Source organism: Anastrepha ludens, chromosome 2 (genome assembly GCF_028408465.1).
Source record: "Anastrepha ludens isolate Willacy chromosome 2, idAnaLude1.1, whole genome shotgun sequence".
Taxonomy (NCBI): Eukaryota; Metazoa; Arthropoda; class Insecta; order Diptera; family Tephritidae; genus Anastrepha; species Anastrepha ludens.
The window spans coordinates 126,494,970-126,520,134 of NC_071498.1; the positions used below are offsets into that span (position 1 = coordinate 126,494,970).

The window sequence follows — 25,165 nt, forward strand, 5'->3', positions numbered from 1 at the left end:
TGCCTTTCAAAACACAAATCAAATCACGCGTTCTTAAGATTCTGAGAATGCCGAAATATCTAACTTGGTCCCGTTATTTCCACGACTTTAGTTTTCGAATAAAGCTGCTATACCACATTACCCGCCTATACCACAATACCCGCAGTTACCCTATTTGGTTTTGCCCTCGTTTACAAAAAGGCCAACACTGTTTGCAATTTTGCAAATGTTTAGGAAAATTTCTTTTAAATCATTCCTATTTCTTGAGCGAATAGCGCTGACATCTGTGTAAGCACATATTTGGGTTGTTTTAGTTATCGAGGTACCATCTTTGTTGACTTCCCTTACAACAAAGTGCAGCATCGAATTGAATATGACTGTTGATAAGGCATTACCTTGTTTATGAACGAAAAGTATTAAGAAATTATTTAAAATTAGTGCTATGGTATTTAGCAAACTGTTGCCAAGAATTTCCCCTTTCCACTACTTTCTACTAATATACTTCAAATACAAATTGAGTGTTCCTCTCTTCTAGAAATGATTAACTTTTCAATAGCAACCAAGTCCTTACCTAATAAATATCCGTTCCATTTGTACAGGTGCAGAACAAATTATGCCTGCAATGCTCCTATTGGTCGCTCTCTTCATGAACTGAAAGAGACCTCGACTTCTATTGAATTTGATTTTACTTTATCTAAGCTAAGTTTTACTGCTCAATCAAACTGTCTATTGTAATTTAGTTTTTTAATAATTTTTGTAGTATTTAGTTAGTAAGAAAATTGTAATTTAACTTTATTTTCTTTTTTTGTTAAATTTACTTTTTTAGTTCATCTGGTATCGCTCGGGACCAAAAGGTCTATGCGTAGCTTAATGCCAACTAAGCTAACCTAACCTAACCTACTTTTGTAGTAAGTAGCCCGTAAGAATAATTGTTTATTGATTTCTAAATAAATAAATAAAAAAACACGCGGCCCAGCGAATTTGTTGCTGTATCAGTAGCACAACAACAAATCACCTTTATTTTATTGCATCGTGACCTAGCACTTTGAGGACAAAACAATTTTATTCCCGTTTCATTTAGTATTTAATATTTTTTTACACCACAGTGGAACCCAAGTCTTTTGAAAATTTCCAACAATTAACTTAAAATCTCATAACACTATATTATTATATGTTTATGTACATATGTTTGTATGAATGATTGTACACTGGCAAATGTTAATTAACACCCAATTTTAAGGTTTCCTAAAACGTTGAATATTTAGGTGCGTTGACCCCATTTCAATACAATTTTCCAAAGAGCCCAACTGAATGAGCGGCATTGTGTGTTGAATTCGACACTACAACAAAAATATAGTGGAACACAACAAGTCAACAAGTCAAATGGCAGAATGGCAGAAACGTCATAGGTGGACAAGTTAAAAATATACGAAAGAAATAAGCAAAGGAATTCCCACAAAACACTCGTCTGCTTAGTAGCTGCTTGTTGTGTTTACAAACGAGTGACTGTGGCAGGGGGCAGCGCTCAAACATGTTTGAGTGCTATTTGAGAGTCCACATTGAAGAGAGTGCCACGGTGTGTGCATGTTTGGTGTTGGGCATCCAATGTGGCGTTGCTGGCTAATTCCATTTGTGTCTACAACCGTTGCGTCGAGTCTTGTTCGAAGCGTGTACGTGTGCAGTTCGAAAGTACGGCCGGCCAATTTATGGATTTATTTTTTTTTTTAAGTGAAATTAAAATTTGAAATCAAATTGTGAGCAAACGAAATAAGTATGTAAAAAATAAGAATTGAAAATTTGTCGTAAATTAATTTCAATAAATTCATTTGCAAAGAAATGGCGAGAATTTAAGTGAAAACAATAATAAATGCAAATTTGTTGAAGTGTAAAACAATTTGAAATCTGATAAGCAAAGAAATCCTATGCAAAGTGAGTTGTTAATAACAACAATGAAGTGTCAGAGCGCCCCCGCGTGCCCGCTATATACCGTCGCTGCTTTCCTAAAATTATTCGCACGCGTGATTAAGCAAATCTAATGTGACATTTTATGGGCCGAAGTTGATTTTTTTGTTTTGTTTAACTCATATTAAAATAAAAAATAAAAAAAAAAATTTGTAAAAAAAAGTGCATAAAGTGAGCTTTACTTCTTCGGTAGTGAAGCGAAAAAATTTCTTGCGAGGAACGCGGCGCACAGCCACCAGTGGCAGTTTTACGTTTTGTAACTTTGTTATTGCTACTTTCGGCGTGTTGCATCCTCGCGTGTGTACATTCTGAGTTAAAAAATATTGACAGCTTGGAGTGGCAACAAAAGCGCAGACAGCCACAGACACAGCTACATGCTATAAATGAACAAATCAAAGAAGAAAAAACATTAAAAAAAATATTTAATTTTTTCTAAATCCTCGTTTTTATATTTATTATATCGTGAAACCCATTTTTTCTTTCCTTTTAATATTATGCCGCATTTCGCTTTTCAAGTTTTTTATCGCTGATTGAACGCAAGATTTATTTGCTGCTTGATATTTTTGGATGACCTGTCCCGCCCGCCCGCTTCTCCGCTATCTTTTTAACGCTTGCTGTTTGCAGCATTTCTTTGTTGTTGTTCCCGTTCGGTTATGGTGCTTTGTGTATTTATTGTCCCGCTGTTGGTCTGTCTGTCGTTGGTGTTGCTGTTACCGTTGCCATCGCCGTTCTAGTGTTTGTGCCTAACCCGTTTTCACACAACCAGCTACAAAGTGGCGACCTGTGACGGCAAAGCATAAGCAACCGTATCTCAAAGATACACAACGGGCCAGCAGACTGGCAGCGAGGCAGGGTGGAGTTCGACCAAGCAAACAAACAGCCATAAAAAAGCAGCCAACAGTAAAGCAATCTTAAAGCTGTGCTCCTGCCACTCCATTCATGTGCATGTGTGTGTGTGTGTGCTTCAGTACATATTAGTGTAAATCTCCAAAGGCGCGCGGGTACAACTGTGTGTGTCTTCTGGTGTGGTGCGCTTATTGTGTTTATGATGTTTATTTTTGTTTGCTTGCGTGCCTACTAACGTACATACATATCCACCTACCTACCTACCTATCTGAGTACCAACCTCTTCCCAGCCATCTGGCTGTACCTTACCTTCCTTACTTGCACCAGCTTTATTCATTGTAGGTTGTTGTTGCTTTTATATCTTAGCATAGTTGTTTGTATGCTTGAAAAACAAGTTTTTCGAAAACATCAGCAACATGTTGAAGCATAACAAAGGCAACAACACAACAACACGACGCCAACAATATTGGTGTAAGGAACAATAATGCAGCTAAACATGGGCTAGCAAAAGCAAACAGCAAGAACAACAAAAATAACATAAACAACACCACATCGAAAAAGGTTTAGAGTTCAAGTGAAGTTGAAGATGATTTGGGTTGAAAAATATATATCTTTATTATATAAAGACGCCACCTTAGCCCATGTTTTTGTACGTGGTATATTAGTGATTGGTGCACAGTCTCGTTTCTAATCTCACGGACGTTTTTGGTTGTTAACTGTAGCCCCTCGTCAAACAATGTCGAATCATCGAGTGAATTTTGGCGATGAAAATCCATGTAATAAAAACTGTTTGCCAATTGGAGGCGTTCAAGAACTGAGTAGGAACTCGACTTAAGCTCTCAGCCTATGTAACATCGCTGTAATCAAAAAGTAACTGTTAAGTGCTCACAACTTATACTAACCATAACCATAGCCGCAACATTGCAGCATTTGTCGATTAGTCCCGCCGTAGCCATAAACAGCTCATATTAAGGTAGAATTAATGACAACTGTTGTATTTTTTAATAAAAACAAGGATAATTTTCCACTAAGTTGGTTAAGGGGTTAGGGGTAGTCAGAGGCCCGAAAAAAAGAATATATTTTCAATAATTTTTTTTTGCTAGTCAATTGCTTTATTTTACAAAAATAAAAATATAGCATTAATACATCATGTTTCGACTTGACTTTAGCAAAATTTCACAAAAAACAAGCATAATATTAATAATTGTAAAAGTTATCGCTGTTTATGAGGAGCCCGGAAGTTGCTTGCGGAAATCATCCCAAGTCCTCGGAGATTCATCTAAAATCAATCGGATCAACGAAATTAGTTTTGTTAATATAATATATAATCTTGTACTTGATCGAAGCTTTTTTTTCAAAATTAACAATATGGCGGCATCAGGAAATATTTTTCAGACTTTCGAGAAAAAAACCGACAATTAAACAAACAATAGAAATAATAAAAAAATCGAAATTTTTGAAAAAAATTCTTCGATCAGGCACGAGTTTTTTATGTTTTTCACAAGCTGTATAAATTTTATTGAAATCTACCAAGCGGTTTTCAGGTTACAGTGATATATATATATATAATAGGCGCGTACACCCGTTTTGGGTGTTTGGCCGAGCTCCTCCTCCTATTTGTGGTGTGCGTCTTGATGTTGTTCCACAAATGGAGGGACCTACAGTTTCAAGTCGACTTCGAACGGCAGATATTTTCTTTTTTATGAGAAGCTTTTTCACGGCAGAAACACACTCGGAGGTTTGCCATTGCAAAAAATTGCCAAAAATGTTTTTCTTAATTTTGGTGTTTCACCGAGATTCGAACCAACGTTCTCTCTGTGAATTCCGAATGGTAATCACGCACCAACCCATTTGGCTACGGCGGTCACCAGTTCAAAAAACATAGTTCTGGGAAACACTCATTTAAGGGGGGAAGCTGGTCTAGAATTTTGAAAAAATCGAAAAATTTTTTTTTGTCTTAAAAGGTGCTTTAGGGTCTTAGAAATAATATACCAAATGAGGGATGCCAGCAAAAATGTCTAAATGCCCAAATTTTTCATTCGACGGCAGTGCCTCGCAGGTATGCCCCGAACGCTACTTACAACTTTAAACGCGTTTTTCTCGAAATCACTTTTTTTAAACTGGCCGAAGACATAACTCGAACAAATCTTTACCGATTCTTACGAAATTTTGACAATACATTCGAAATACCTTTCTCCGGAGACGTACGTAGGATTTTTTATTTATATTACATAGTTTTTTTTTTAATCAACAATTTTATGTCATTCTTTATAGTGAAAATTGTAACTTTTTGTTCAAACGTGCACCATTTCGCGAAAAAACAAAATATCGAAAAAATCCTACGTACGTCTCTTTCTGTTGTTATATAGAAACTAAAAAAATTTTATTTTTTGATCCAGGACAAAAATTAAGGAGTTTACGTCTTCGGCAATGGACCCACTAGAAAAAAGGCGCCTTAGGAGAACTGCTGGACAGCGGCCATTTTGAAATTAATTCAGGCGAAAAATTTTGTATTTGTACCATGAAAGCTATATTATTAAACCTATTTCACAGATTTTCGATTGATTCCTTTGTTGAGTCAAAATAAATTCATAAAATATGCCCATTTTTTGCGCTCTAGACCAGCTTCCCCCCTTAAAGTTTTGCTACCTGTTCCGGAGCGCCCGAGCGCCCTTTGTGAATTGTTGAATAACTCGAAAAGTATTTGTCGGTTTTACTTAAAATTTTCACATAATATTTTTAAGATATTCTACTTTAAGAAATCGCAAAAAAATAAAAAAAATTAAATGTTTTGAAAATTCTGACTACCCCTTAGCTTTAGGGGCTAAAAAGGCAGAAATTAAAAATCGCTCGTGATTTAAGGATATTTTGATTCTGAATTTCGATTTATCATTTGTTTAATGGAAAAATTATTATGGAGGAATTTCCACTGAACCAGAGTAATTCCTTTTTTCAGAATCAAAACGATTTTCTTGTTTTCGGTTTTTTGAATAGCTTGCATACGTAGGTATATCGATTTAACTAAATTTACACATTTTTTTATTTCAAATATTAAAAATATTTCAAATTTGAGTTCACCAAATTATTTATTAAATTTTTTATATTTCAATTTTTTTTAAATAATTGCATATTTTCTTTGTTCCCTTTTTTATTTTGCTCTGCTCTAGTCAAAAAAATCGCATTGTTTTACGTTTTTCAAAACTTTTGAACCAGAACAATGTTTGAAATTTTGAACGTTCATTTTTCGTAATTATTTTATTTTTCGCAATTAACAATTTTTTGCGCTCTTTTAACGTATTAGAGTAGTTCACGCTTAGTCGGACATGCTAATTTTCTAAAAACGAAATATCATAAATTACGCTAAACGAAATTGATAAAATTACTTACCAGCAATATTAATGAAAATTCGTTTAGCGTGATAACACATTAAAGCGGAGAAAAATAAATACCATACAAATCGTCAAAATGCAAAGAAACAGAAAATTGGATAATTGGTAAACGAAATTTTTATTAATAAGCACACATATTTTTTCAATACATATTTTTTCGGGGATGTGATTATATTATTTTTTTCTTTTGTTTTTTACATTTCTTTATTATTCCACTTGGGCAGCCCATAAATCGGTGTATTCTCTCTCTCACTTTGGTACATTGCTGTGGACTCTTTTATTACTAATCTGCAGGAAATTGGACACATCCAAGCTTCTGCGGATGATGTGTGCATATTAATCTCAGGACGGTAGCTAGAAGCTGTATGCAATAAAATGCAGGTAGTTCTAAACAAGGTTGAATACTGGTGCAAATTGCATGATCTTTCGGTGAAGTACCTTGGTACTTTTCACTTGTTAACGCAATATGGAAGGACGGTTACTATCCACTTAGAAAGGAGTAACACTGCCACTGTCTTTTGAAGTCAAATACTTGGAAATAATCCTAGATAGTAAGATGACCTGCAAGACGCACGCCGATCAGAAGGTCTCTCGAACACTAAAAGTCTTCTGGCAGTGCAAGAGAACCTTTGGAAAGACATGGGTTCTAAGACCGGCGATAGTACCCTGGTTGTACATCACCCTGATTAGACCTTCTATTACATACGACTGTGTAGTCTGGTGGAAGCCTATTATAGTTAAATCCAGAATAAAACCCCCAACTAGACTACAGGGCATCACAGGTGCTATGAGGACGACATCTGGCGATGCGCGTAATGCCATCCTGAACTTTTAATCTTTAGATCTTCAAATTCCAGAGGAAGTGAAGAAGGCGGCCTACAGGCTCAGGCGAAACGGAGTCTGGGGAAATGTAGAAAACACTCACCACTGTCAAATATGCCACCAGTTGTCGGAGCGGTGCACACAGTTCTCGATGCCAGCGGACAATCGGTTGTCTTACGTTAGATTCAGTAGGAAGAATTATGTCTTCATCCGAAATAGAGAACAATGGTTAAATCGAGAGAACCTATTAATGGGATTTCAGCAGACTTTCTACACCGACAGATCCAGGAGCAGCGATGGTAGCGGATCCGTATGATACTTAGATGAAATCACTAAGTACTCCTACGCTGCAGGACAGATGGTTATGGTTTTATTAACGGAAGTCTATGCCATCTTGAATGTAGCGCAATGGCTAATTGAGCAAAAGTGGCCGGTTAGTAATACTGGAATTTGCAGTGACAGTCAAGCTGCACTAAGAGTCCTTGCTAACCCAAGCTGCTCTTCGAAATTAGTCGATGAGTGTAAAATAAAACTGAATAGTGTCGCAAAAACAAGCAAAGTTTGCCTTATTTGAGTGCTTGAACATGGTGGTATTACAGGGAACGAGTTGACTTATAAATTGGCTAATGAAGACTCTGCAAGCACACCACTAGGCCCTGAACCCTTTCTAGGTGCCATTTCTGCATCGATTCAACTATAGATTAACGACTTCATGAGATCTACCCATAGAAGACGTTGGTCTGAGTTGAGTTTCTGCGAAGTAGCCAAGTGCTTTGTGAAAGAACCAAACAGGAAATCAGAGACTTTTTTCCTAAAATTTGGTAGGAAGGACCTGAGAGTACAGGTGGGTGTAATCTAAGGGCACAACGCCAGTGGTCAGTGTATGGCAACTATGGGAATCATTGACGACCCAATATGGCAATTCTGCCGTGAGTATGAAGACACTACAGAGCATTTTCCTTTAGCTGTTCGGCGTTTTTGTAGAATCAAAAATAAGCTATTGGGGTGCGATGTACTGAGTATGGATGCAGTTCATACTCTTCCTCTTCCGGGCCTCTTAAGATTCATCAATGAGTCTAAAAGATCCGCGCAAGAGTGACATCAAACCAATTTTTCAGTCTTATTTGTATATTTGGCGCGTACACCCTTTTTGGGTGTTTGGCCGAGCTCCTCCTCCCATTTGAGGCGTGCGCCTTGTTGTTGTTCCACAAATGGAGGGACCTACAGTTTCAAGCCGACTCCGAACGGCAGATATTTTATGAGGAGCTTTTTCATGGCAGAAATACACTCGGAGGTTTGCCATTGCCTGCCGCGAGGCGACCGCTATTAGAAAAATGTTTTTTTTTCTTCATTTTATTGTTTCGGCGAGATTCTGTGAATTCCGAATGATAGTCACACACCAACCCATTTGGCTACAGCGGCCGCCAAGTCAGTCTTACCATCAATATAATATCTATCCTGTCTCTCTATTCCTTCCACTGTAATCTTTCCGGTTGTTGTAGAATGGACTTCCAGATTGAGTGCTTGGACTTGTTACCCACAAATCTAATCTAAGCTAAAGCCCCTAATAGGTTCCATACATCCGTGACCATTTGAATTTCAGATTTTATTACTGCTTAGTACCTGGATTGTATCATATTTGAAAACATATTTTTTTATTAAAGTTGGAGGTGTTCGTTACGAAATGCGAAATGTATAAAAATATGTTTTGCTTTTCTTGACTCAGAAAATATTGTCCCTCAGCAAATATCAATGAAATAAGTTGTGTTTTTTAAGGCGAGTGTTATGTGCATTTAGGTAGTAGTGATAGTATTGGCTCTGTACTCCGTCAAAATCGTTTAGGCGGTTATCGCACCAATCAAAGAGAAATTGAAACCGTCAACGAGGTCCTAGAAAATTAGCGGCGAAGCCAGCTATGACAATCGCATGAATGAAATCGTGTGCCATAAATAATGGAAATGCTTTTATTTCGAACAAACCCATAATTCCTGACTTCAATTTTATTCAGTTAACTTCATTTTTGAAAATACCCTCGTATTTGACCCACCTTTTAAGCACCAACTCCTATCTTAGTTGTATTTTTCTACTAAAAAATGAGTTCCACTTGAGTTAAATAACTATATTTGCGTAACTGTCTCATGGTTTTTGCATTACTCACATTTTTCAAAAGCTAATTATTTTACACTCACACACGCACACTTTGTTGTTGCTTTCCGGACACATCTTTTTGCAATATATGCTCGGGGGTAACAATTTTCGCAAATTCGCAAAATTGGCAAGTGTTTCAATATACGCACACTCATTATGCTCCAGCCGCTGACTTGGGTAATAAATGAGCCGTACAGTGTAAAAAAAAGCAACAACAACAACAAGAGTTCATATTATTGACATGGCAGAAATGCAAGAAAGTAAAGTGCACAGTTTAATTGAAATGAAACGAAATGCAATGAAGTGTCGAAATATTCAGTGAAGCAAAAGCAGAAAATAATGCAAATTAGCAGAAAAAAATGTGAAAGTTTACAAAAATAAAGTGTACAAAATATTTACTTACGTGTACTCACACATACACATACATGTGTACATGCAAATGTGTATATATTTTAATACAAAAAAGCTAAAAATTTTGGCAATAATTTTGAGTGAAACTTTGTTATTTTGCTGATCAAATGTTTTTGGAACTTTGTTTTTCTATTTCTTTCATTCGCAAATTTTTGCTTTTAAAATTTTGTAGTCAGTGGTTTTTGGGCATGATTTAGTATCATATTTTCGAAACTGCGTGTTTTAATGTTTATGTCGTTAGGCGAACGAACGCATTTACTATATCTATATTATTTTGCTCTTTGTTTAATTTTATGTTCAATTTATGATACTCGTCGTGCTTTCTTAAAATTTTTAATTAAGGCTTATAAAAAATGTATATGTATCGGCTGTTTTTTAAGAGCTTGAGAACGTTAAGGAATTACACATGTCCAGCAGCGTCGAAAATGCGCTAAAAGAAAAACTGTTTTGGAATAGAAATAAATATAAAAAGTGTATAGTACATTGTTTATTGGTACTTAAACTTTATAAAAAAATGTATTTTAATTTTTCTTTACAAAAATTAATAGTATATAACAAATCGCGTGATCCAAACCACAATGAAAAAAATTGCTCCACGGTCTGCATCATTTCTCTTTAAAATGTGGATGGATCTGTAAAAAGTAAACAAATTCTTGTAAAATAAAGTTGTGGTTATAGTAGTGAAGTCGGATTTTTGATATTTTGAAAAAATTTGAAATTTACGGCATTTTAATAAAAAGTATGCGTTTTACGTCATAAATGGCACGCTTTAATTGTGTTTATAAATTTTTTTATTGTAATAAAAATATCAAAAATCGGCTCGACAGATAATAGAGAAAATACTTTCGAAAATTAAAAAAAAAAACCGCATCAAAATATATTAAAAACTTTATGAGTTATCATGCAAATCGTGCCGGAAAAAGTAGTTTCGAGAAAAACGAGTTTAAACTTTCTCTTTCTCTGAAAGATCCTCAGAGCTTAAATAGTAAATCTTGCTTTTCCGCGTGTGAGCCGATCGTCCAATGACTGATAAACACAACTAGGAGTTTGGAAATTGAATGGTGTGGAGTCCCCAGGACCTTCGGAGTCCTCCGTCTATTGTACTGGGGCCACAGAGTTTTCGAAATAGCACATGAAGCTCTATCTATTCTGCGCTTTGAAGGAGGAGATCAAATATAGTGGGTGTGCAATTAACATTTCTCTGATCTGGGTTCCAGGACATAGGAACATAGAGGAAAATGAAATTGCTGATGAGCTTGCCAGGAAGGGCACTAGATTGGTCTCAGAAACCTCCTACCCGGTCATAGTCGTCACCCTGACTGTTGTAAACGTATAGTGAGATCTGTTCGAAGTTCAGCGAAATACGTTGTAACTGCCTAAAAATGTTACCGTGCCTCATGCGATGGAAATAACGTAAAAGTCGATGGGAAGTAAGTGCAGGACGACTTTCAAGGCAGTACTGGGCATGTTCTACATTCTCCTGCACTCTCGCCAGTTTAGAGATATTATAACCCTTCCGAAGAGTTTCCCACTAAACCAGGCATCCATACGTTAAAATTGGAACCAATACGTTGTAGGTCGAAGGCACGACATTTGAGTACCAATTTTTTGCCGAACATAGATTTCCGACTTTCAATGCGTAGCTTCGAATAGAGTTTGGAGTCAAGCATCACTCCAATATACCCAAGTTCACCTGAAAGCGGAAAAACGTGTTTATATTTATACATATTTTCTGGTAAATAGCATCAGCTCCATTTTATCAAAGTTGACTCTGAGGCCGCAACTGGCAGTCCAGCGACTGAGTACAGTCCATTCGATGAGTCCAATTTTGGCCGTATGACGTCAATGGGGGTTTGAGTATTGCAATAAATTGTTCTGATGTAAACGATTCATGATGACTTTCCAAACCTTACTGAATAGACATCTTAACATAGTTTGCCATTCTTAGCTGTCAAATCATAGTTATCGATGTCGATAGTTCACAGACAGCTAAAAGAGCACCCGATAGGTATGTAGTTAGGTTGGTATACAAGATTTTTTCGGTTTTATGTTAATTAAATCAGCTGTTAAAATTTATATTTGAATATCAAATACGAATTTTAGATCCCATTGTTGCTAGCGAAAATAAAAATTTATGAACACTGTGCAACAAACTAAAAGTTCCGCTAACGGAATATGGTAAAGGCGATTGAGGAAAAATTTCTATTATACACAGTTTTACATTTGATTATTTTTGTTGGGGCAAGAAGAGCTTGAAATGAAACGGCATAGGAAATAATAATATCCTTACCTGATTTGCGTTTGAAGTTGCGAACACGAAAAAAGCGGTCCAAAAAATACTAGATTTTTTCAAAAAAATTTGAATCTATGATGTGCTTAGAAAGTTTTTATTCATATTTTGAACTATATTCACTACTCACCGCTCCATTATGCCATCAATTTTGTGTATGGGGCCAGCGCCATAATATGAGAAACATCCCCATACCAATTATTTTGAGCCCCACGTTTAACGGGTTTTAGAGTGAATTTCGGCTGATTTTTGGAGGCAAGTGGACGTCTAACATATTGTCCTGAACCCGTGCTGCCATACAAAACTATTCTGGGCTCGTCAGCCTATAAAACATTACGCCATATGTCAGCTGTCAAGCTAGCACGTTTTGCCTTATAGTTTTAATGTCAGAAGTGGGGGTTTTCGGGCGCTCGTCCAGCACCGCAGTTAAACTTTTCTTTGATCTCCTGTATGCCTTAATCTCCGCCATGATGAGTTATTTCGAAGTTTGGCTTCATTCCGGGGAATACAAAAAAGCCACAGAGACTGATTTTGTAGATATAGAGTGAATGCGGATATTCCAGAGTCCCTTTTTTCGCTAAAAATTCATGAGCAATAAACGAAAAAAAAAAATAGGTGACTGTGTCTGCTGTCGCTCCTTAAGTCCCCAACATACATATATATAGTATGCAGATCTGGCCATGCAATGCATGTCTTGCAAGAACATATTTGCGTTGAATAATGCCGAAAAAATTTATCAGCTTTGCTTTCGGTTGTAACTTGGACATACTCGCTTTCATTGCCAACTCCACACCTTTTTTCGCTTACTGCTAAATTTGCTTCCAGACCACGGGAACATACCCAATTACGCCGGTCTCCTTTCCAATAAATCTTCGCATGTGTTTTAATTATTTTCACCTCGCCAGGAGCATCCTAGTGTCGCCAATGCCGGTTATCGTACTATTTAAAAAAAAAAAAGAACAAAAAAAAGTTTAATATTCATAATCAAATGGTGCACTGGCGTGGAAATAAAGAAAAAATCGAAATACTAAAGTGATGATTTTAATGTTCTCTTATATTTTTTTGTGATCTCTAGAAAGTCGTAATTGGTACTCGTAACTAAATGTGTTTAAATATTGGAATAGTAAAAATTTTTAAACAAATCAATACAAAAATTGTGTCAAACACTAAACTCATACATTGTAATTTTAATGAAAAGAAGTGCAACTTAATAATATAAGTTTAAAGAAGAAAAAAATCGTTCAAGAAAACATAAAAAAGAAATATCAAAACAAAAATTAGTCGAAAAAGTAAACAAAAACCACTGCTACAATACAAGAACAAAAATATGGGGTTTTCATCGGCCCTACAGGGCCGTGCCGCGCACGAGGCATTAATCGTGCGCCAAGATGCCGAACTGCGCCTTATGGAGACCATGAAACGGTCCATTCAATTAAAAGCCAAGAGTGATCGGGAATATGCGATCGGGTTGGCTGCGGTTGCACAACAGGGCTTGAAAATCGATCGCGCCGATGAAATGCAAGGTGAGTAAAGAGGGGATACATACATATTTTTGATTTATTATTTGTGAGTATATATATCTTTTTGTTATATTTGTAAATATGTATTATTTTATAACAGTCAATTTACAAGTTTATTTAGTTTGTGGTTTTATTCCACTTCACCGCAAATATTTACTAGATAGTGCTTACATACATTTTGTCAGTAAATATGTGCTTATGTACGTACATATATTTATTTAAAGTGTAAACCACAAATAAAATTTCTTTTTAAAATTAAACGAAAAAAATTAAATTTGAAAATGTTAAATAAAATTGACTTAAATAAGGGGTTTTCCAATAACAGGCGTTATTTAAATATAAAAAAGGCTATCGAGGGATGATTAATGATTTTTCATGGCGGGAATTGGATGGTATTAGACTGGACAACGTTTATTTTCAACAAGACGGCTCTTCGTGTCACAACGAAACCATTGATCTTTTACGGGAAAAGTTTCCGGACCGTGTTACCTCTCGAAGAGGTGATTACAATTGGCCACCGAGATCTTGTGATTTAACACCTTGTGACTTTTTTCTTTGGGGCAACGTGAAAGAGAAGGTCTACGCCAATAGCTCAAGTCGATTCAAAACCTCAAAGATGGAATTCGTGAGGCTATCGAGGACATAGGGCAGCCACTTTGCAATACGGTTATGGAAAATTTCATGAAAAGGATATCGCGCTGTAAGCGTGGTCGTGGTGGTCATTTGCCTGATGTTATTTTCCACTATTAACGGCATACCTTCCTCTTTATAATGAAATAAACATCCGATCATTTATATTAAAAAATAGGATTTTTCTTTGAATATCAAAATAACACCTTTGTTTGGAAAACCCTATAAATTTAATTGAGTAAATAAAATTAAATAATAAAATAAGAAATTACATTGAATTAAAGTTTTATTGAATTAACTTAATTTTTATTGATTAAACTAAATTAAATACATTAAGGTAAAATAGAAGAAAATGAATTAAAATTTGATATAATTTTAGTTTTTTTTTGTTCAAATTAAATTAAATAAATTAAAGTAAAATATGATTGAAGCCTCGAGGCCTTCGCTGTATTGTTTTGTATCATTCTTTTGTTGATATTTTTAATTCAACCAGAACTCATATTCAGGAACTCTTGGCTGTGTCTGTCTCATAAATAATAAAATTCAAATTAAAGTAAAATGAAGTAAAATAAAATAGAATAAATTTAAATAAAATAAAATAAATTAAAAAAAAAATAAATTTACTATAATTTAAGTAAAAAAATAAAATAAATTTAACTAAAATTAACTTCAGTCTAAGTAAAAATAAAATAAAGCTATGTCTGTGCACCTTTAAGCTCACAAAATAATAAAGCGCAAATTAAAGTTAAATAAAATAATATTGTATAAATTTAAATAAAATAAAATTAATGTAAATAAAATAAAATTACTAAAATTGAAGTAAAAAAATAAAATATTTAAAGTAACTTAAATTGAATTGAATTAAAGTAAAGTAAAATAAAATAAAATTAATGAAATTAATCTAAAATAAACTATAATAAAATAAAATGAAAGAAAAGAAATTTAATTGAAGTAAAAAAAATGAGCTAAAATTGATGTGAAAAAAGTAAAATAAAGGGAAATGAAATAAAATTAAATGAAAAAAACTAACTGAAATACAATAAAATAATATAAAATAAAATGAAATAAAATAAAATAAAATTAACTAAAGAAAATAAAATAATGGGAAATGAACTAAAATACAATAAAATTAGAATTCCTAAAATTCAATTAAGTAAAGTGAAATAGAAATATAAAATGAAAAACTAAATAAATTGAAATTACCCACTGCCTTTTTAATGGTTTCGAAATTTATCTTACAAATGGCTCGGTCAATATTCGGCTTAAAGTCCGCCCAACTTGATGTTTTTTCTTGCAGTAAGGTTGGGTTAAAAATGCCCATATAGTAACAGTCGTTACTACGGGTGTGGTAATTTCTCTCCTCTTCTCTTGGATTTTTCCCTCAACCCCGGGCTTGCTTCCGCGTTGCTTCAGAGTAGAGGTCCAAGACGGCGTTCTAAGAAGAACATTCGCTTACTCATCCTGCGTCCAGGGTCGCCTGTTTTGAAAAACCTATGCTCAATGCTCTGCAGCAAAAGTTTCCATTCCACGCTTCTTTTTTCGGATAAGAAGGAGGATCCACGAAATTCACGGAATGCTGATATGGTTAATAAGACGACCAACGACGATAAGACCTAGTGACAAAAGTTTACTGTCACCGAATTGAACTCCTTTTTGCAGTAAATCGCAGCGTATAATTTCAACTGTGAGACAGAACAAATTCGTCTCATCTTCGCGGTTCCCACATAGGAAGGGAGTTACTCCAAATGTATTTATGATGTAACTCGATCCTATTTTTAAAGATGATGAGGTGCATGTCGTGCGTAGCCACTACAGCGATAATCAGGTGCAGTTGTGCAGTCGCATCGCAAGAAATTCGTTGTGTACATTAAAAAAATCCAACATGATAACGCAAATGGCACTAATTTGTATGTTGGAGTTCAGCCAACAAACTGTTTAACTGTCAAATTGAGTTTGAACAAGGATCAGAAAGCAATTTTGGACAGCCCCGGTAAGGGACGCAAGGCTGCGTTGGGCAAGGATAAGAGAGAAGACACTGAGAAAACTGCTGCACAGATAATGGAAACTCGTTGAGGATTAGGATGTGAAGTGTAACCTACTTTTAAATAAACAACAAACTTTAGAATGTTTAGCTGAATTGGGAAGTTAACGAAAAAAGTCAATGATCTTACCCTCTAAACTCAATACCATACTGCCTTCCTTAGTAAAAGCGTTAGCCTCTCTAAAATCACGTTGAGGTGTTCCGATCCCCAGATACGACGGCGCAGACATTTCCTCAGCAAACGCAATTCTTCGGGCAAGATCAACAATCGAGCTATTCTTAGGTCCAAGATTAGAAGAGATACGGATAGAGTTGCCAACTCTCTGCCACAGCAGTCACATTTTTGAAGCTATGGACCTTACGAATGTTGTTAAAATAACAAGAGAGTCTTACGACCTGTGTACACTACTTGTGCGTGCTTTGCTCCGTTCAAACTGCTTCTGAGTAAAACCATTATTTGGTCTGCTACTTCATTTAGTTTGGAAATAAGTTACAATATAAATTCTCCCAAAATTTTTCAAGTGTAAGTCAAAGAACGTGTCTGTTTGTGCAAGGTGGCTCAAAATGAATCATCAAATTTATTTTGGATAACATTTTATTTAATATAAAAAAAATATTATTCTAACCTTCATATTCTCCATTGCTTGTCTAATTGTCTAGTTCCCAAGTGTCTAATATAATAGGACGTAGAACGTCGTTTGCAAAATTTATAAATCTTCCGATAGGGTAATCATTTTGCGCCACCGTTAAGTACATACCATCATAATAGATGTATGATATTTATCACAGAATTTCTGCCGCAAATTATATCATCATTATTTCCGATCAATTTATTTTAAGATGCCGCGAGCGCAGATCTCCATATACATAAATTGTAGCAGCATTTCTCATTTATCAAATGGTTCTATGAATATATGACATTAAACGTCATAGGCATTCAGATAAAAGGGTAAACAAGCATACGTAACTTGAGAAGATAAAAAGTAAAATAGTAAAAAAGTAAATATAAAAAAAGAAAAATGAACGAGAATAAGTTATGGGAGTAAAAGTCGCTCGCGCTCTAGCCGCTTATCAGTTGAAGACTTTTTCCAGAGAAACTTTGCATTTGCGTCACACAACAACCGATAGCGTCACAATTTAAGTTAACAAATAATTTTTATGGCGCTACAAAAAGTAATAAAAAAATGAAAATTAAACAAAGTAAAAGTTCCACACAGCAGGGGTTTTGCTTAAGCACTCAACAAAGCGAGGGGAACTACAAAGACTTTTATCGGGTATAAGTTTTCTGCATTGTATAGTATTTTACATATATACATACATATGTGAATATACACAACTGCATACAGCTACACTGCAGTGAGACACCAAAGTAGGTAGGAAAAATATTGGTTTACAACTAGAACTTCCTGACTGAAATCGAACTAGTCCGAAAAAGACCAGATGAGCACCGATTACAAAACGTTTTATTCATACCCATTTTATTTGACTACAACATTTTAATTTGGGTATATTACAAGCTATTCAAACGAGTATAGATTCAATTAAGCATATCGCCGCTTCGCCTACAAAAACATATTTAATAGAAAGATAAAAAAGTAATTTTTTTTTGTGCTTGAAATCTTTTACTTTTGCTAACATCTAATGAAAAATGTTTTTGTTATTTCGGGGAAAAGAGAAATCCACTATTTTTGCATAAAATTTAAAACTTTATTTAAGATGTTTCGGTTTGTCCGATTTGGGCCAAATACGCACCGTTTTGTTGTCTATTTTGTTGTCATTTTAAAGGTAGCTTCATTAGAGAAGTCTTGTTCCTTATTGGCGTTAAAATCTATGAATCGATTTTCACAAACTTCTATTGATACCGATTTCGTGTCACTCAGGAAGTTTTGCAATAAGAGAAAAAAGTGGTAATCGCCTGGTGCCTGCCCAAACAAGCTCCCGGAGTATTTGGCGAGTCGCTTCGGACCTGTGTGATCTTGCGTTGTACTGATGGGACACAATATCTCTTCTGTTGGGCAATATGGCCGTTTCTAATCAATCACTAGCTTCAAATGGTCCAATTGTTGACAGTATAGATCTGAATTTAGTGTTTGGCCACACAGTAGAACATCCCTGGCCATTAGTTCTGGTTTGCCCACGATCGTTTTCGCACAACATTGGCGTATGTGACCCATTTCTAAACCTCAGTCAGCACCCGCCTAAGAAAGGTTTCGATTTCATTCCGTCTGTCCAAGGCTGCGCAGATGGAAATTCGATCCATCATGTTTTTTGGTGATAATTGGTGTGGCACCCAAACGTTAGATTTTTTTTGAATACAGCTTTGCGAAAATGGCGTACAACTGTTTTATGGTCGTTGTTTAGCTCCGGGACGGTGCTACGACTACTAACATGCCGGCCAACTTCGATTATTTTTGTGATTTTATCAACATTTTCCAATCACTATAGCCAACTACCGAGAACATTTTTGAGTCAATTAAAAATTTTATAACTGAATGGCTTCTTGTTGCTCATCAGCCAAAATACGGCAATTTTGCTTATTGACATAGCCATTAAGCTAAAAATGGGTTTCAGCGCTGAACAGAGCGTCGATTTTCGTAACGTAATTGTACGATTTGTAAACTTCTTGAGGCGCAAGTACTTCCATGATAAAGTGTCAATGAATACTCAAACAAATTTTGTATTTAGAGTGACAGTAGTCACGCGTGATCTGTTAAAAAAAAATCCGTGTTAGAAATAGTATCTATAATCTGATTAAATAATACTTAATAAAAAAGTTTTTATTGTGTATTTATTCATTTATTTAATTTTTTAGTCTCAAATTCGTGGTTTTGGTCCTTAATTGGACTAGTACTTTTTTTCTATTTTGAATTGGTTTGAGACCGGTACAATTTTGATCGGAGTCTGACAAGTGACTTCTAAGAGAACATCTTCATGTTGAAAATACCAGTTGCTTCTATAGAAATAAGACAGTTGTCCGATTAGTTGCCTGACTAGTCGCATCTGCAACTCCTACTAAATAGTTGTCAGGTTGTTCACAACTAGTACCTTTGCCCACAGGGTATTTATATGTATCCACATGTTACAGTTCGCAAAATCTACAAGAATTATAGCGAAGTCCAATCATCAACTCACACTCCAACGTAATACGAGTATGATCTCGTATTTATGTAAAATAAGGTTCTTGCACGAAAGCGGCAACTTGTTACGCAAATCAAAACATAAACACAAGAATAGTAATAAAATCCAACTTGTGTGGGTGTAGCGAGTACAAAGACGTCAATTCAAATATTTCTTGATCGCATGGTTGGAAAAAAATGCAAAAGTTTGTATTTTTTTATTTTTATTAGTTTCATTGTGACCAATTCTTTAATCAGAAATTAGAAAAAAATTCCATTGACGTATACTCAAACAAGCTACCCATAATATTATATGAGCTCTACTTATAATAAAATATAAATATACAATCTTAAATTTTATTTTTACGAAAATTCCGCAGTCGGATAGTAAAACTCTGTAACTAAATCTCGTTTTTTTCAAAAATAAAGTTCCACCAACGGAATATAAAGCGTGATTTCCGGAATATATCCGCCGCGGTTACGAGTTCATGTCCTATTTGATCAGCCGAATTTTTGACTACCTTTTTCAATAAATCTGAATAGTAAATCAAGATAAGGGCAATCACCAAAAATGCGACATAAACAATGCCTATTTGGCTTCAATTCTGTATTTTCTAGGCAAGGAAGTCAAGATCCTTACGTAGAATTTTCCACGTAGTCGAAGTAGGCAAAAGCCAACAACGAATCAACATTTCGGTGTCTTCTTTAATACCTCGCTATATGAACTTCGCGAACAGATTTATTTTCTTCTAAGTAAATTTCCACAATTTAGAATCGTCGTTCTGACGGTAAATGTCTCATGATGACTTTGCAAACTTTATATAAAGGGGGGTTAAGTTGATTTTGAATAAAATACAATTTTTTTAGGAAATTATTCTTATTTATCTTTATTATGACAATATTGGTATGACTCAATTACGTATGGAACAAAATATCGGCCAAATGGCCGCCGCGGCCTCAGCGGCACACCTCCAAATTTTCGATGAGGCTTAGGCATAATTGAGGTTCTATGCCGTTAATGTGCCGAATTATCTCATCCTTTAGCTCTTGAATTGTTGCTGGCTTATCGACGTACACCTTTTCTTTCAAATAACCCCAAAGAAAGACATCCAACGGTGTCGATGACGTTTAGGTGTGGTTCACATTCAGCATCGGCCCTTGATATTTAACCACCCTTTATATTTATAATTGGCGCATGCACCCTTCTTGGGTGTTTGGCCGAGCTCCTCCTCCTATTTTTGGTGTGCGTCTCGATGTTGTTCCATAAATGGAGGGACCTACAGTTTCAAGCCGACTCCGAACGGCAGATATTTTTTATGAGGAGCTTTTTTCATGCCAAAAATACACTCAGAAGGCCTGCCAAGGAGCGACCGGTATTAGAAAAAAACTTTTTCTTAATTTTGATCTTTCACCGAGATTCGAACCGACGTTCTCTCTCTGAATTCCGAATGGCAGTCACTTTACTAAACAGAAATGTCAACACAGTTTGCCATTCTTCGCTGTCAAACCATAGTTATCGATATCGCTATTTCTCATGCAGTTAAAGAAACACCCGATACAAGTTGTAAGGGAGCCCAAGGAATAATATAATATCTGTTATACACATTTTAAAAGTTACGTCACAATTTTTCCATGGCTAAACTTAACCCCTACTTGGTATGAAATGTGATACGAGTCAAGAGATTCTGACATCTGAAGTGTAAAATATGTGCCACAATTTCATGGGCACTGCAGCAATTATTACTACTATTGTTTCTAAAAAAGTATTAACCCCGTCTATATGACAATAAGTAATTTGTTTTACAGATATTTGGAAAATTAATGGATACTGTAAGGGTATTGCTCTTCAGGATGATTTGGGAATATATAATTCATTTTTTAAAATATTCACTGTGATAGCTTACATTTAAGTCTCTTCTTATTAAATTTTTCTTCAGCAGGAAACTTCTTCATCGTCGAATTTGTGTGCGCCAGATGTATGTGCCTTCTGCTCGCGGTTTGTGTTGCTCCGTCAATTGAGTCGATGTTTACGCCGCTGGAAATGTCAGCGTTTGTTATATACCATAGTGCATTGGTTATTGCCCTAAGTATCTTCGACTGGACACGTTGCAGTAGGCTCAAATTCAATTTAGAAGCTGTGCCACAAACTTCTTGTAATGCCTAAGTATTTAGCTTTTATATCAGTATTCGCTTCAGAGTTTCCAATTCTTATTGAGTCTTATGGTTACCTTTCTGTTCGTGTAATTGACTTGAATTATTTTTTCGCCATTAATTTCTATATTCCATTTTTTGAACCAATCCAGTGGTTTGTTTAGCTGTTATTGTAAATTCTGGTGTGCTACATTCGCGTCTCTATGAGATGCCATTAAGACAGTGTCAGCTGCATACATTGCAATCATGCTGTTTTCTGAAGACGGTTCCGGTAAACCAGCGGTGTAAATGAGATACAGGGTGAGTCCTAATACATTGCCTTGGGAAATTCCTGCGTTCATACTTAACATAAAATTTTCTGTCGTTGATGTAACTTTTTAGCATTTGAAAGTAGTTACATATTTGGCTACCAAGATTGAAGTTTGTGCAGTAATCCAGGGTGCCATACTTTGTCAAAAGCTTTAGCTATGTCAAGATATACAGCCACATTTACTTGTTTATTGTTGAAGTCATTTTTTCATTTTGTGAGTGACTCTGTAAACGTGTTGAGTTGTTGAATATTTTCGTCCAAATCCAAACTGATGTTAAGGAATCAGATTCATTCTTGTTATGATAGGATCTAAGCGGTCAACGAGTAGCTTCTCAGATATTTTTGATATTGTCGGCAGCAGACTTATTGGTCGGTAGTGTCGTACATGCAAACATGGCGTCTTTATTGGGCTTTGGGATCCTAATGATTTCGGAAATTTTCCGTGTCCTTGGGAAGTACTTGAGCTTTATAGCAGCGTTGAAAATGTTCCTAAGGAAAAAGGTTGCTCTGTCGGACATATTTTTTACGAATTGTTCCCGAGATGAGGTTATATCCAGGAGATTTGTTGTTTATGATTTGCTTGTCTTTATTGCTAGTTGTATGAGTGAGTAGAAAATTAATAGTAGAAAAATAACCCTTCAATTCATTCTCGCAATATCTTAAGGAGTCCCGGTGGTCTAGAGCTCGAAAATTTAGGGTATTTTCAGGCATTTTTTTATAATCAAAAAATGAAAAGAGATGTTTAAAATTTTTAGGCTTTTTACTTCTTTTACATACAAAAATGAAAAAAAAAAATTTTTCATTTTAATAATTTAAAAAATGGCGCTGAAGTTGACCCTCTCGAAGTTGACCCCCGAAAAATTGGACCTATACGGTGTTGTCCATTTTGGCTCTTCTATTTATCTGAGACACAAAAACCAAAAAAAATTATTATTATTATCAGTATGGCTGTGGCTATGTCCCGCTACTAACTAGAATAATAAAAAAAAATTTACAAAATGGCGCGGTTTAGAATTTGACACTCTAAAAATCGAGTTGTTTTTTAGTTTTTTAATGAAAAAAATAAAAAAATAATTTAATAATAATATGATTCTAGTTGGGGCGATAGCCATTGATGTTGGGCCAGACCAAAAAATTCGTTTCAAAATAAATGAGTTTAAAGTTTGAGGTACAAGAGCGCACGGACTGCTCTCTTCCTAGTTAATGGGCTGTAAAAGCTATAATATTAGGAATTTCCGCATGAAAATTTCACTGTATATTTTTAAGATACTATACTTTGGAAATATCAAAAAAACAAAAAATAGATTTGGGAAATTTCCAGACTACCGAGTCCGAAGATATGGGCTATGTTTCTCCATACCCAAAAATTTTCTAAAAATTCATATTAAAAAGTTTAAATTTTAGATGAAAATTTGTTCTTCCTAAATTTGGCAAATCTTTTCAAAATTTTGGGTTATACAGCTGTGATTAAAACGTTAACCATTAAAAAAAAAAATTATAAAATAATTTTAATTCGAAAAAAGTTTGAAATATATAAAAAAGATCACCATGCACTCACTTATGCTCGGAAGTGTATATTTTCAAACAAACTTTTGGATTTTTGAAATCATAAAATGAATAGAATAATTGGACTTCTTTGTTTCCTTTAAAATGGAATGGAATTTCATACATAAAGATTTTTATAAAGTAGTTATCTTAAAGTTTTTTTACACCGTAAAAAAATAAAATGTTTACAGCTACTAAAACACATTTTTTTTGTTGGCCAAATATTTGGTTTTTCTTCAAAGATAAATCGGTAAATTTTAAAATTTAATTTCCTAAAATTTTTTCTTTAGAAATTTTTTTATTTTATTTTATAAAAGTTTATTTATTTTACTATGCTAATATATTATTTAGTTTTATTATTAATGCATCATTTTTTTCAATTACTACTACTTCTTTCTTTCGCTTGACACTCATAACTCAAATTTTTTCTAAAAACTCCGGTTCAGAAGTGTGATTTTTTATCAAACTTTGTTTTTAATTTGCAGATTTAAAAAGCTGTGCAGGTCTTGTAGTCTAGCGTAAGTGCACTAGTCTGCCATCCTAGAGGTTGTGGCTTCGAATCCTATGCAAAGCACGGTCCTTGCACTTTTCCAAATTTACCTACCTTTCTAAAAAAAAAAACAGTCTCATTCCTCAAACCGAAAAACCTTATCCTTTCCATTCTTACTCCCGCACAAAAAGTCAGCGCATTATTTGCATTGTGGCTGCTAAAAACAAGCAAAAAACAAAGAAAAAGACACAGTTACACATTGCATCAATGGCGCCAGCAAGAGGAAGCGGGCAATCGCAGTAAAAGCGCAGACCCACTAAATTTAACTAAGTCCTCAACCATCTGAGCGATCCTTCTGCAGGAAAATGTGAAACACCGATGGCGCTCCAAATAGTAAGAAGGCGTTGTTCCTAAGCATTCCCACTACTTAGGACTGGTAGCGGCAGACTAATCACCTACCCTGTCAGAAAGCAAAATAGATTAACGAATCCAACGCAAAACTGAGTATTGTCGAGGCCCTTTGCTCCCGAAAGGAGGGAACAAGGAAAAACAAAATAAAAATCTTGTAAAAAATGTAGGCATAGCAAGTACCTCGTGACATCAGAGAATTAGTCAATAATCCGTTTTGATTAGCATCAAAGAATCAGCAGATATAAATTTGTAAAAATAGTCAATATTCGTTGCTTTCGACTAAGTAGGCATAGTTTTCATATCTCTTACGACGTAGAGCCATAAATAAAACTCACATCTCATGAGAAAATATAGCCGGACAGTATTCAAAGAATCAAAGCCTATCCCACTTAGAGGCAGCGAGCATTGATAAAGCCGAAAAAGGTTCCAATTGGCGTCGCTGCGCCTCAGATTAAAAAAAAAAAAACAAAGCACAGTCTGAGTGATTTTTTTTTATTGAAAACGTAAATAAGTTCACAAGCAGCCTGACCCCACTAACGAATGTTTGTTGGTAGCGATAAATATTGGCATAACTGCTTTTGTGTAAAATATTGCCAATATCGCACCATATCAACGGTTTTCTGCTTCACTCACTTACGCACACACATCAGTGTAATCTGTACGCACATTTGTGCGTGATGTAACATTTGCATATTCGAGCAGCATTGCGTTTTGTAGTCGCAGAGAGGAGGCAGCGGAGATTTTAAAGCCTGCCAAGCAGTTTAATTTCTCACTCAAGCGTAAAATGTGGCAACATGTCACGCCGTCAGTACGAAAACGCACTTATACTGATATGTATGCATGGATGTGTGTATACATACATATATGTATGCATGAATGTATGCATGTATGTGTGTATGTGTGCATGTATGCAAGCACGTATGCAAATGCGGCAAAAACACCGCTAAACAGGCAGAGTTATTACGCGCGCCGCTGCTTGTTCGCTTGTGTTTTTCCACGCGGCATAGATTTATGCATTACTTACACACTTTCATACATCCATACTTACGTACTTATACGTAAGTATTTATGCACCTATTTACCTTTATTGCCAAGCTATCGATG

At 35.2% G+C, this 25,165-nt stretch overlaps 1 protein-coding gene and 1 pseudogene across 8 annotated transcripts in view; both read left to right on the top strand.

Annotated features, from left to right (window-relative positions):
- Positions 1-1,644: 1,644 nt before the first annotated feature.
- Positions 1,645-25,165, top strand: part of LOC128855303 (tyrosine-protein kinase Fer) — a 173,373-nt gene continuing 149,852 nt past the window's right edge. For 6 of the 8 annotated variants that reach the window (XM_054090089.1, XM_054090094.1, XM_054090092.1 and 3 more), the window contains exons 1-2: positions 1,649-1,750; positions 12,923-13,370. In XM_054090089.1, coding sequence (XP_053946064.1) covers positions 13,175-13,370 — 196 coding nt within the window. In that variant the 5' untranslated portion in view covers positions 1,649-1,750; positions 12,923-13,174. The other 2 variants (XM_054090091.1, XM_054090090.1) reach the window with 2 other exon arrangements.
- Positions 15,772-20,279, top strand: LOC128855305 (60S ribosomal protein L26-like; annotated as a pseudogene).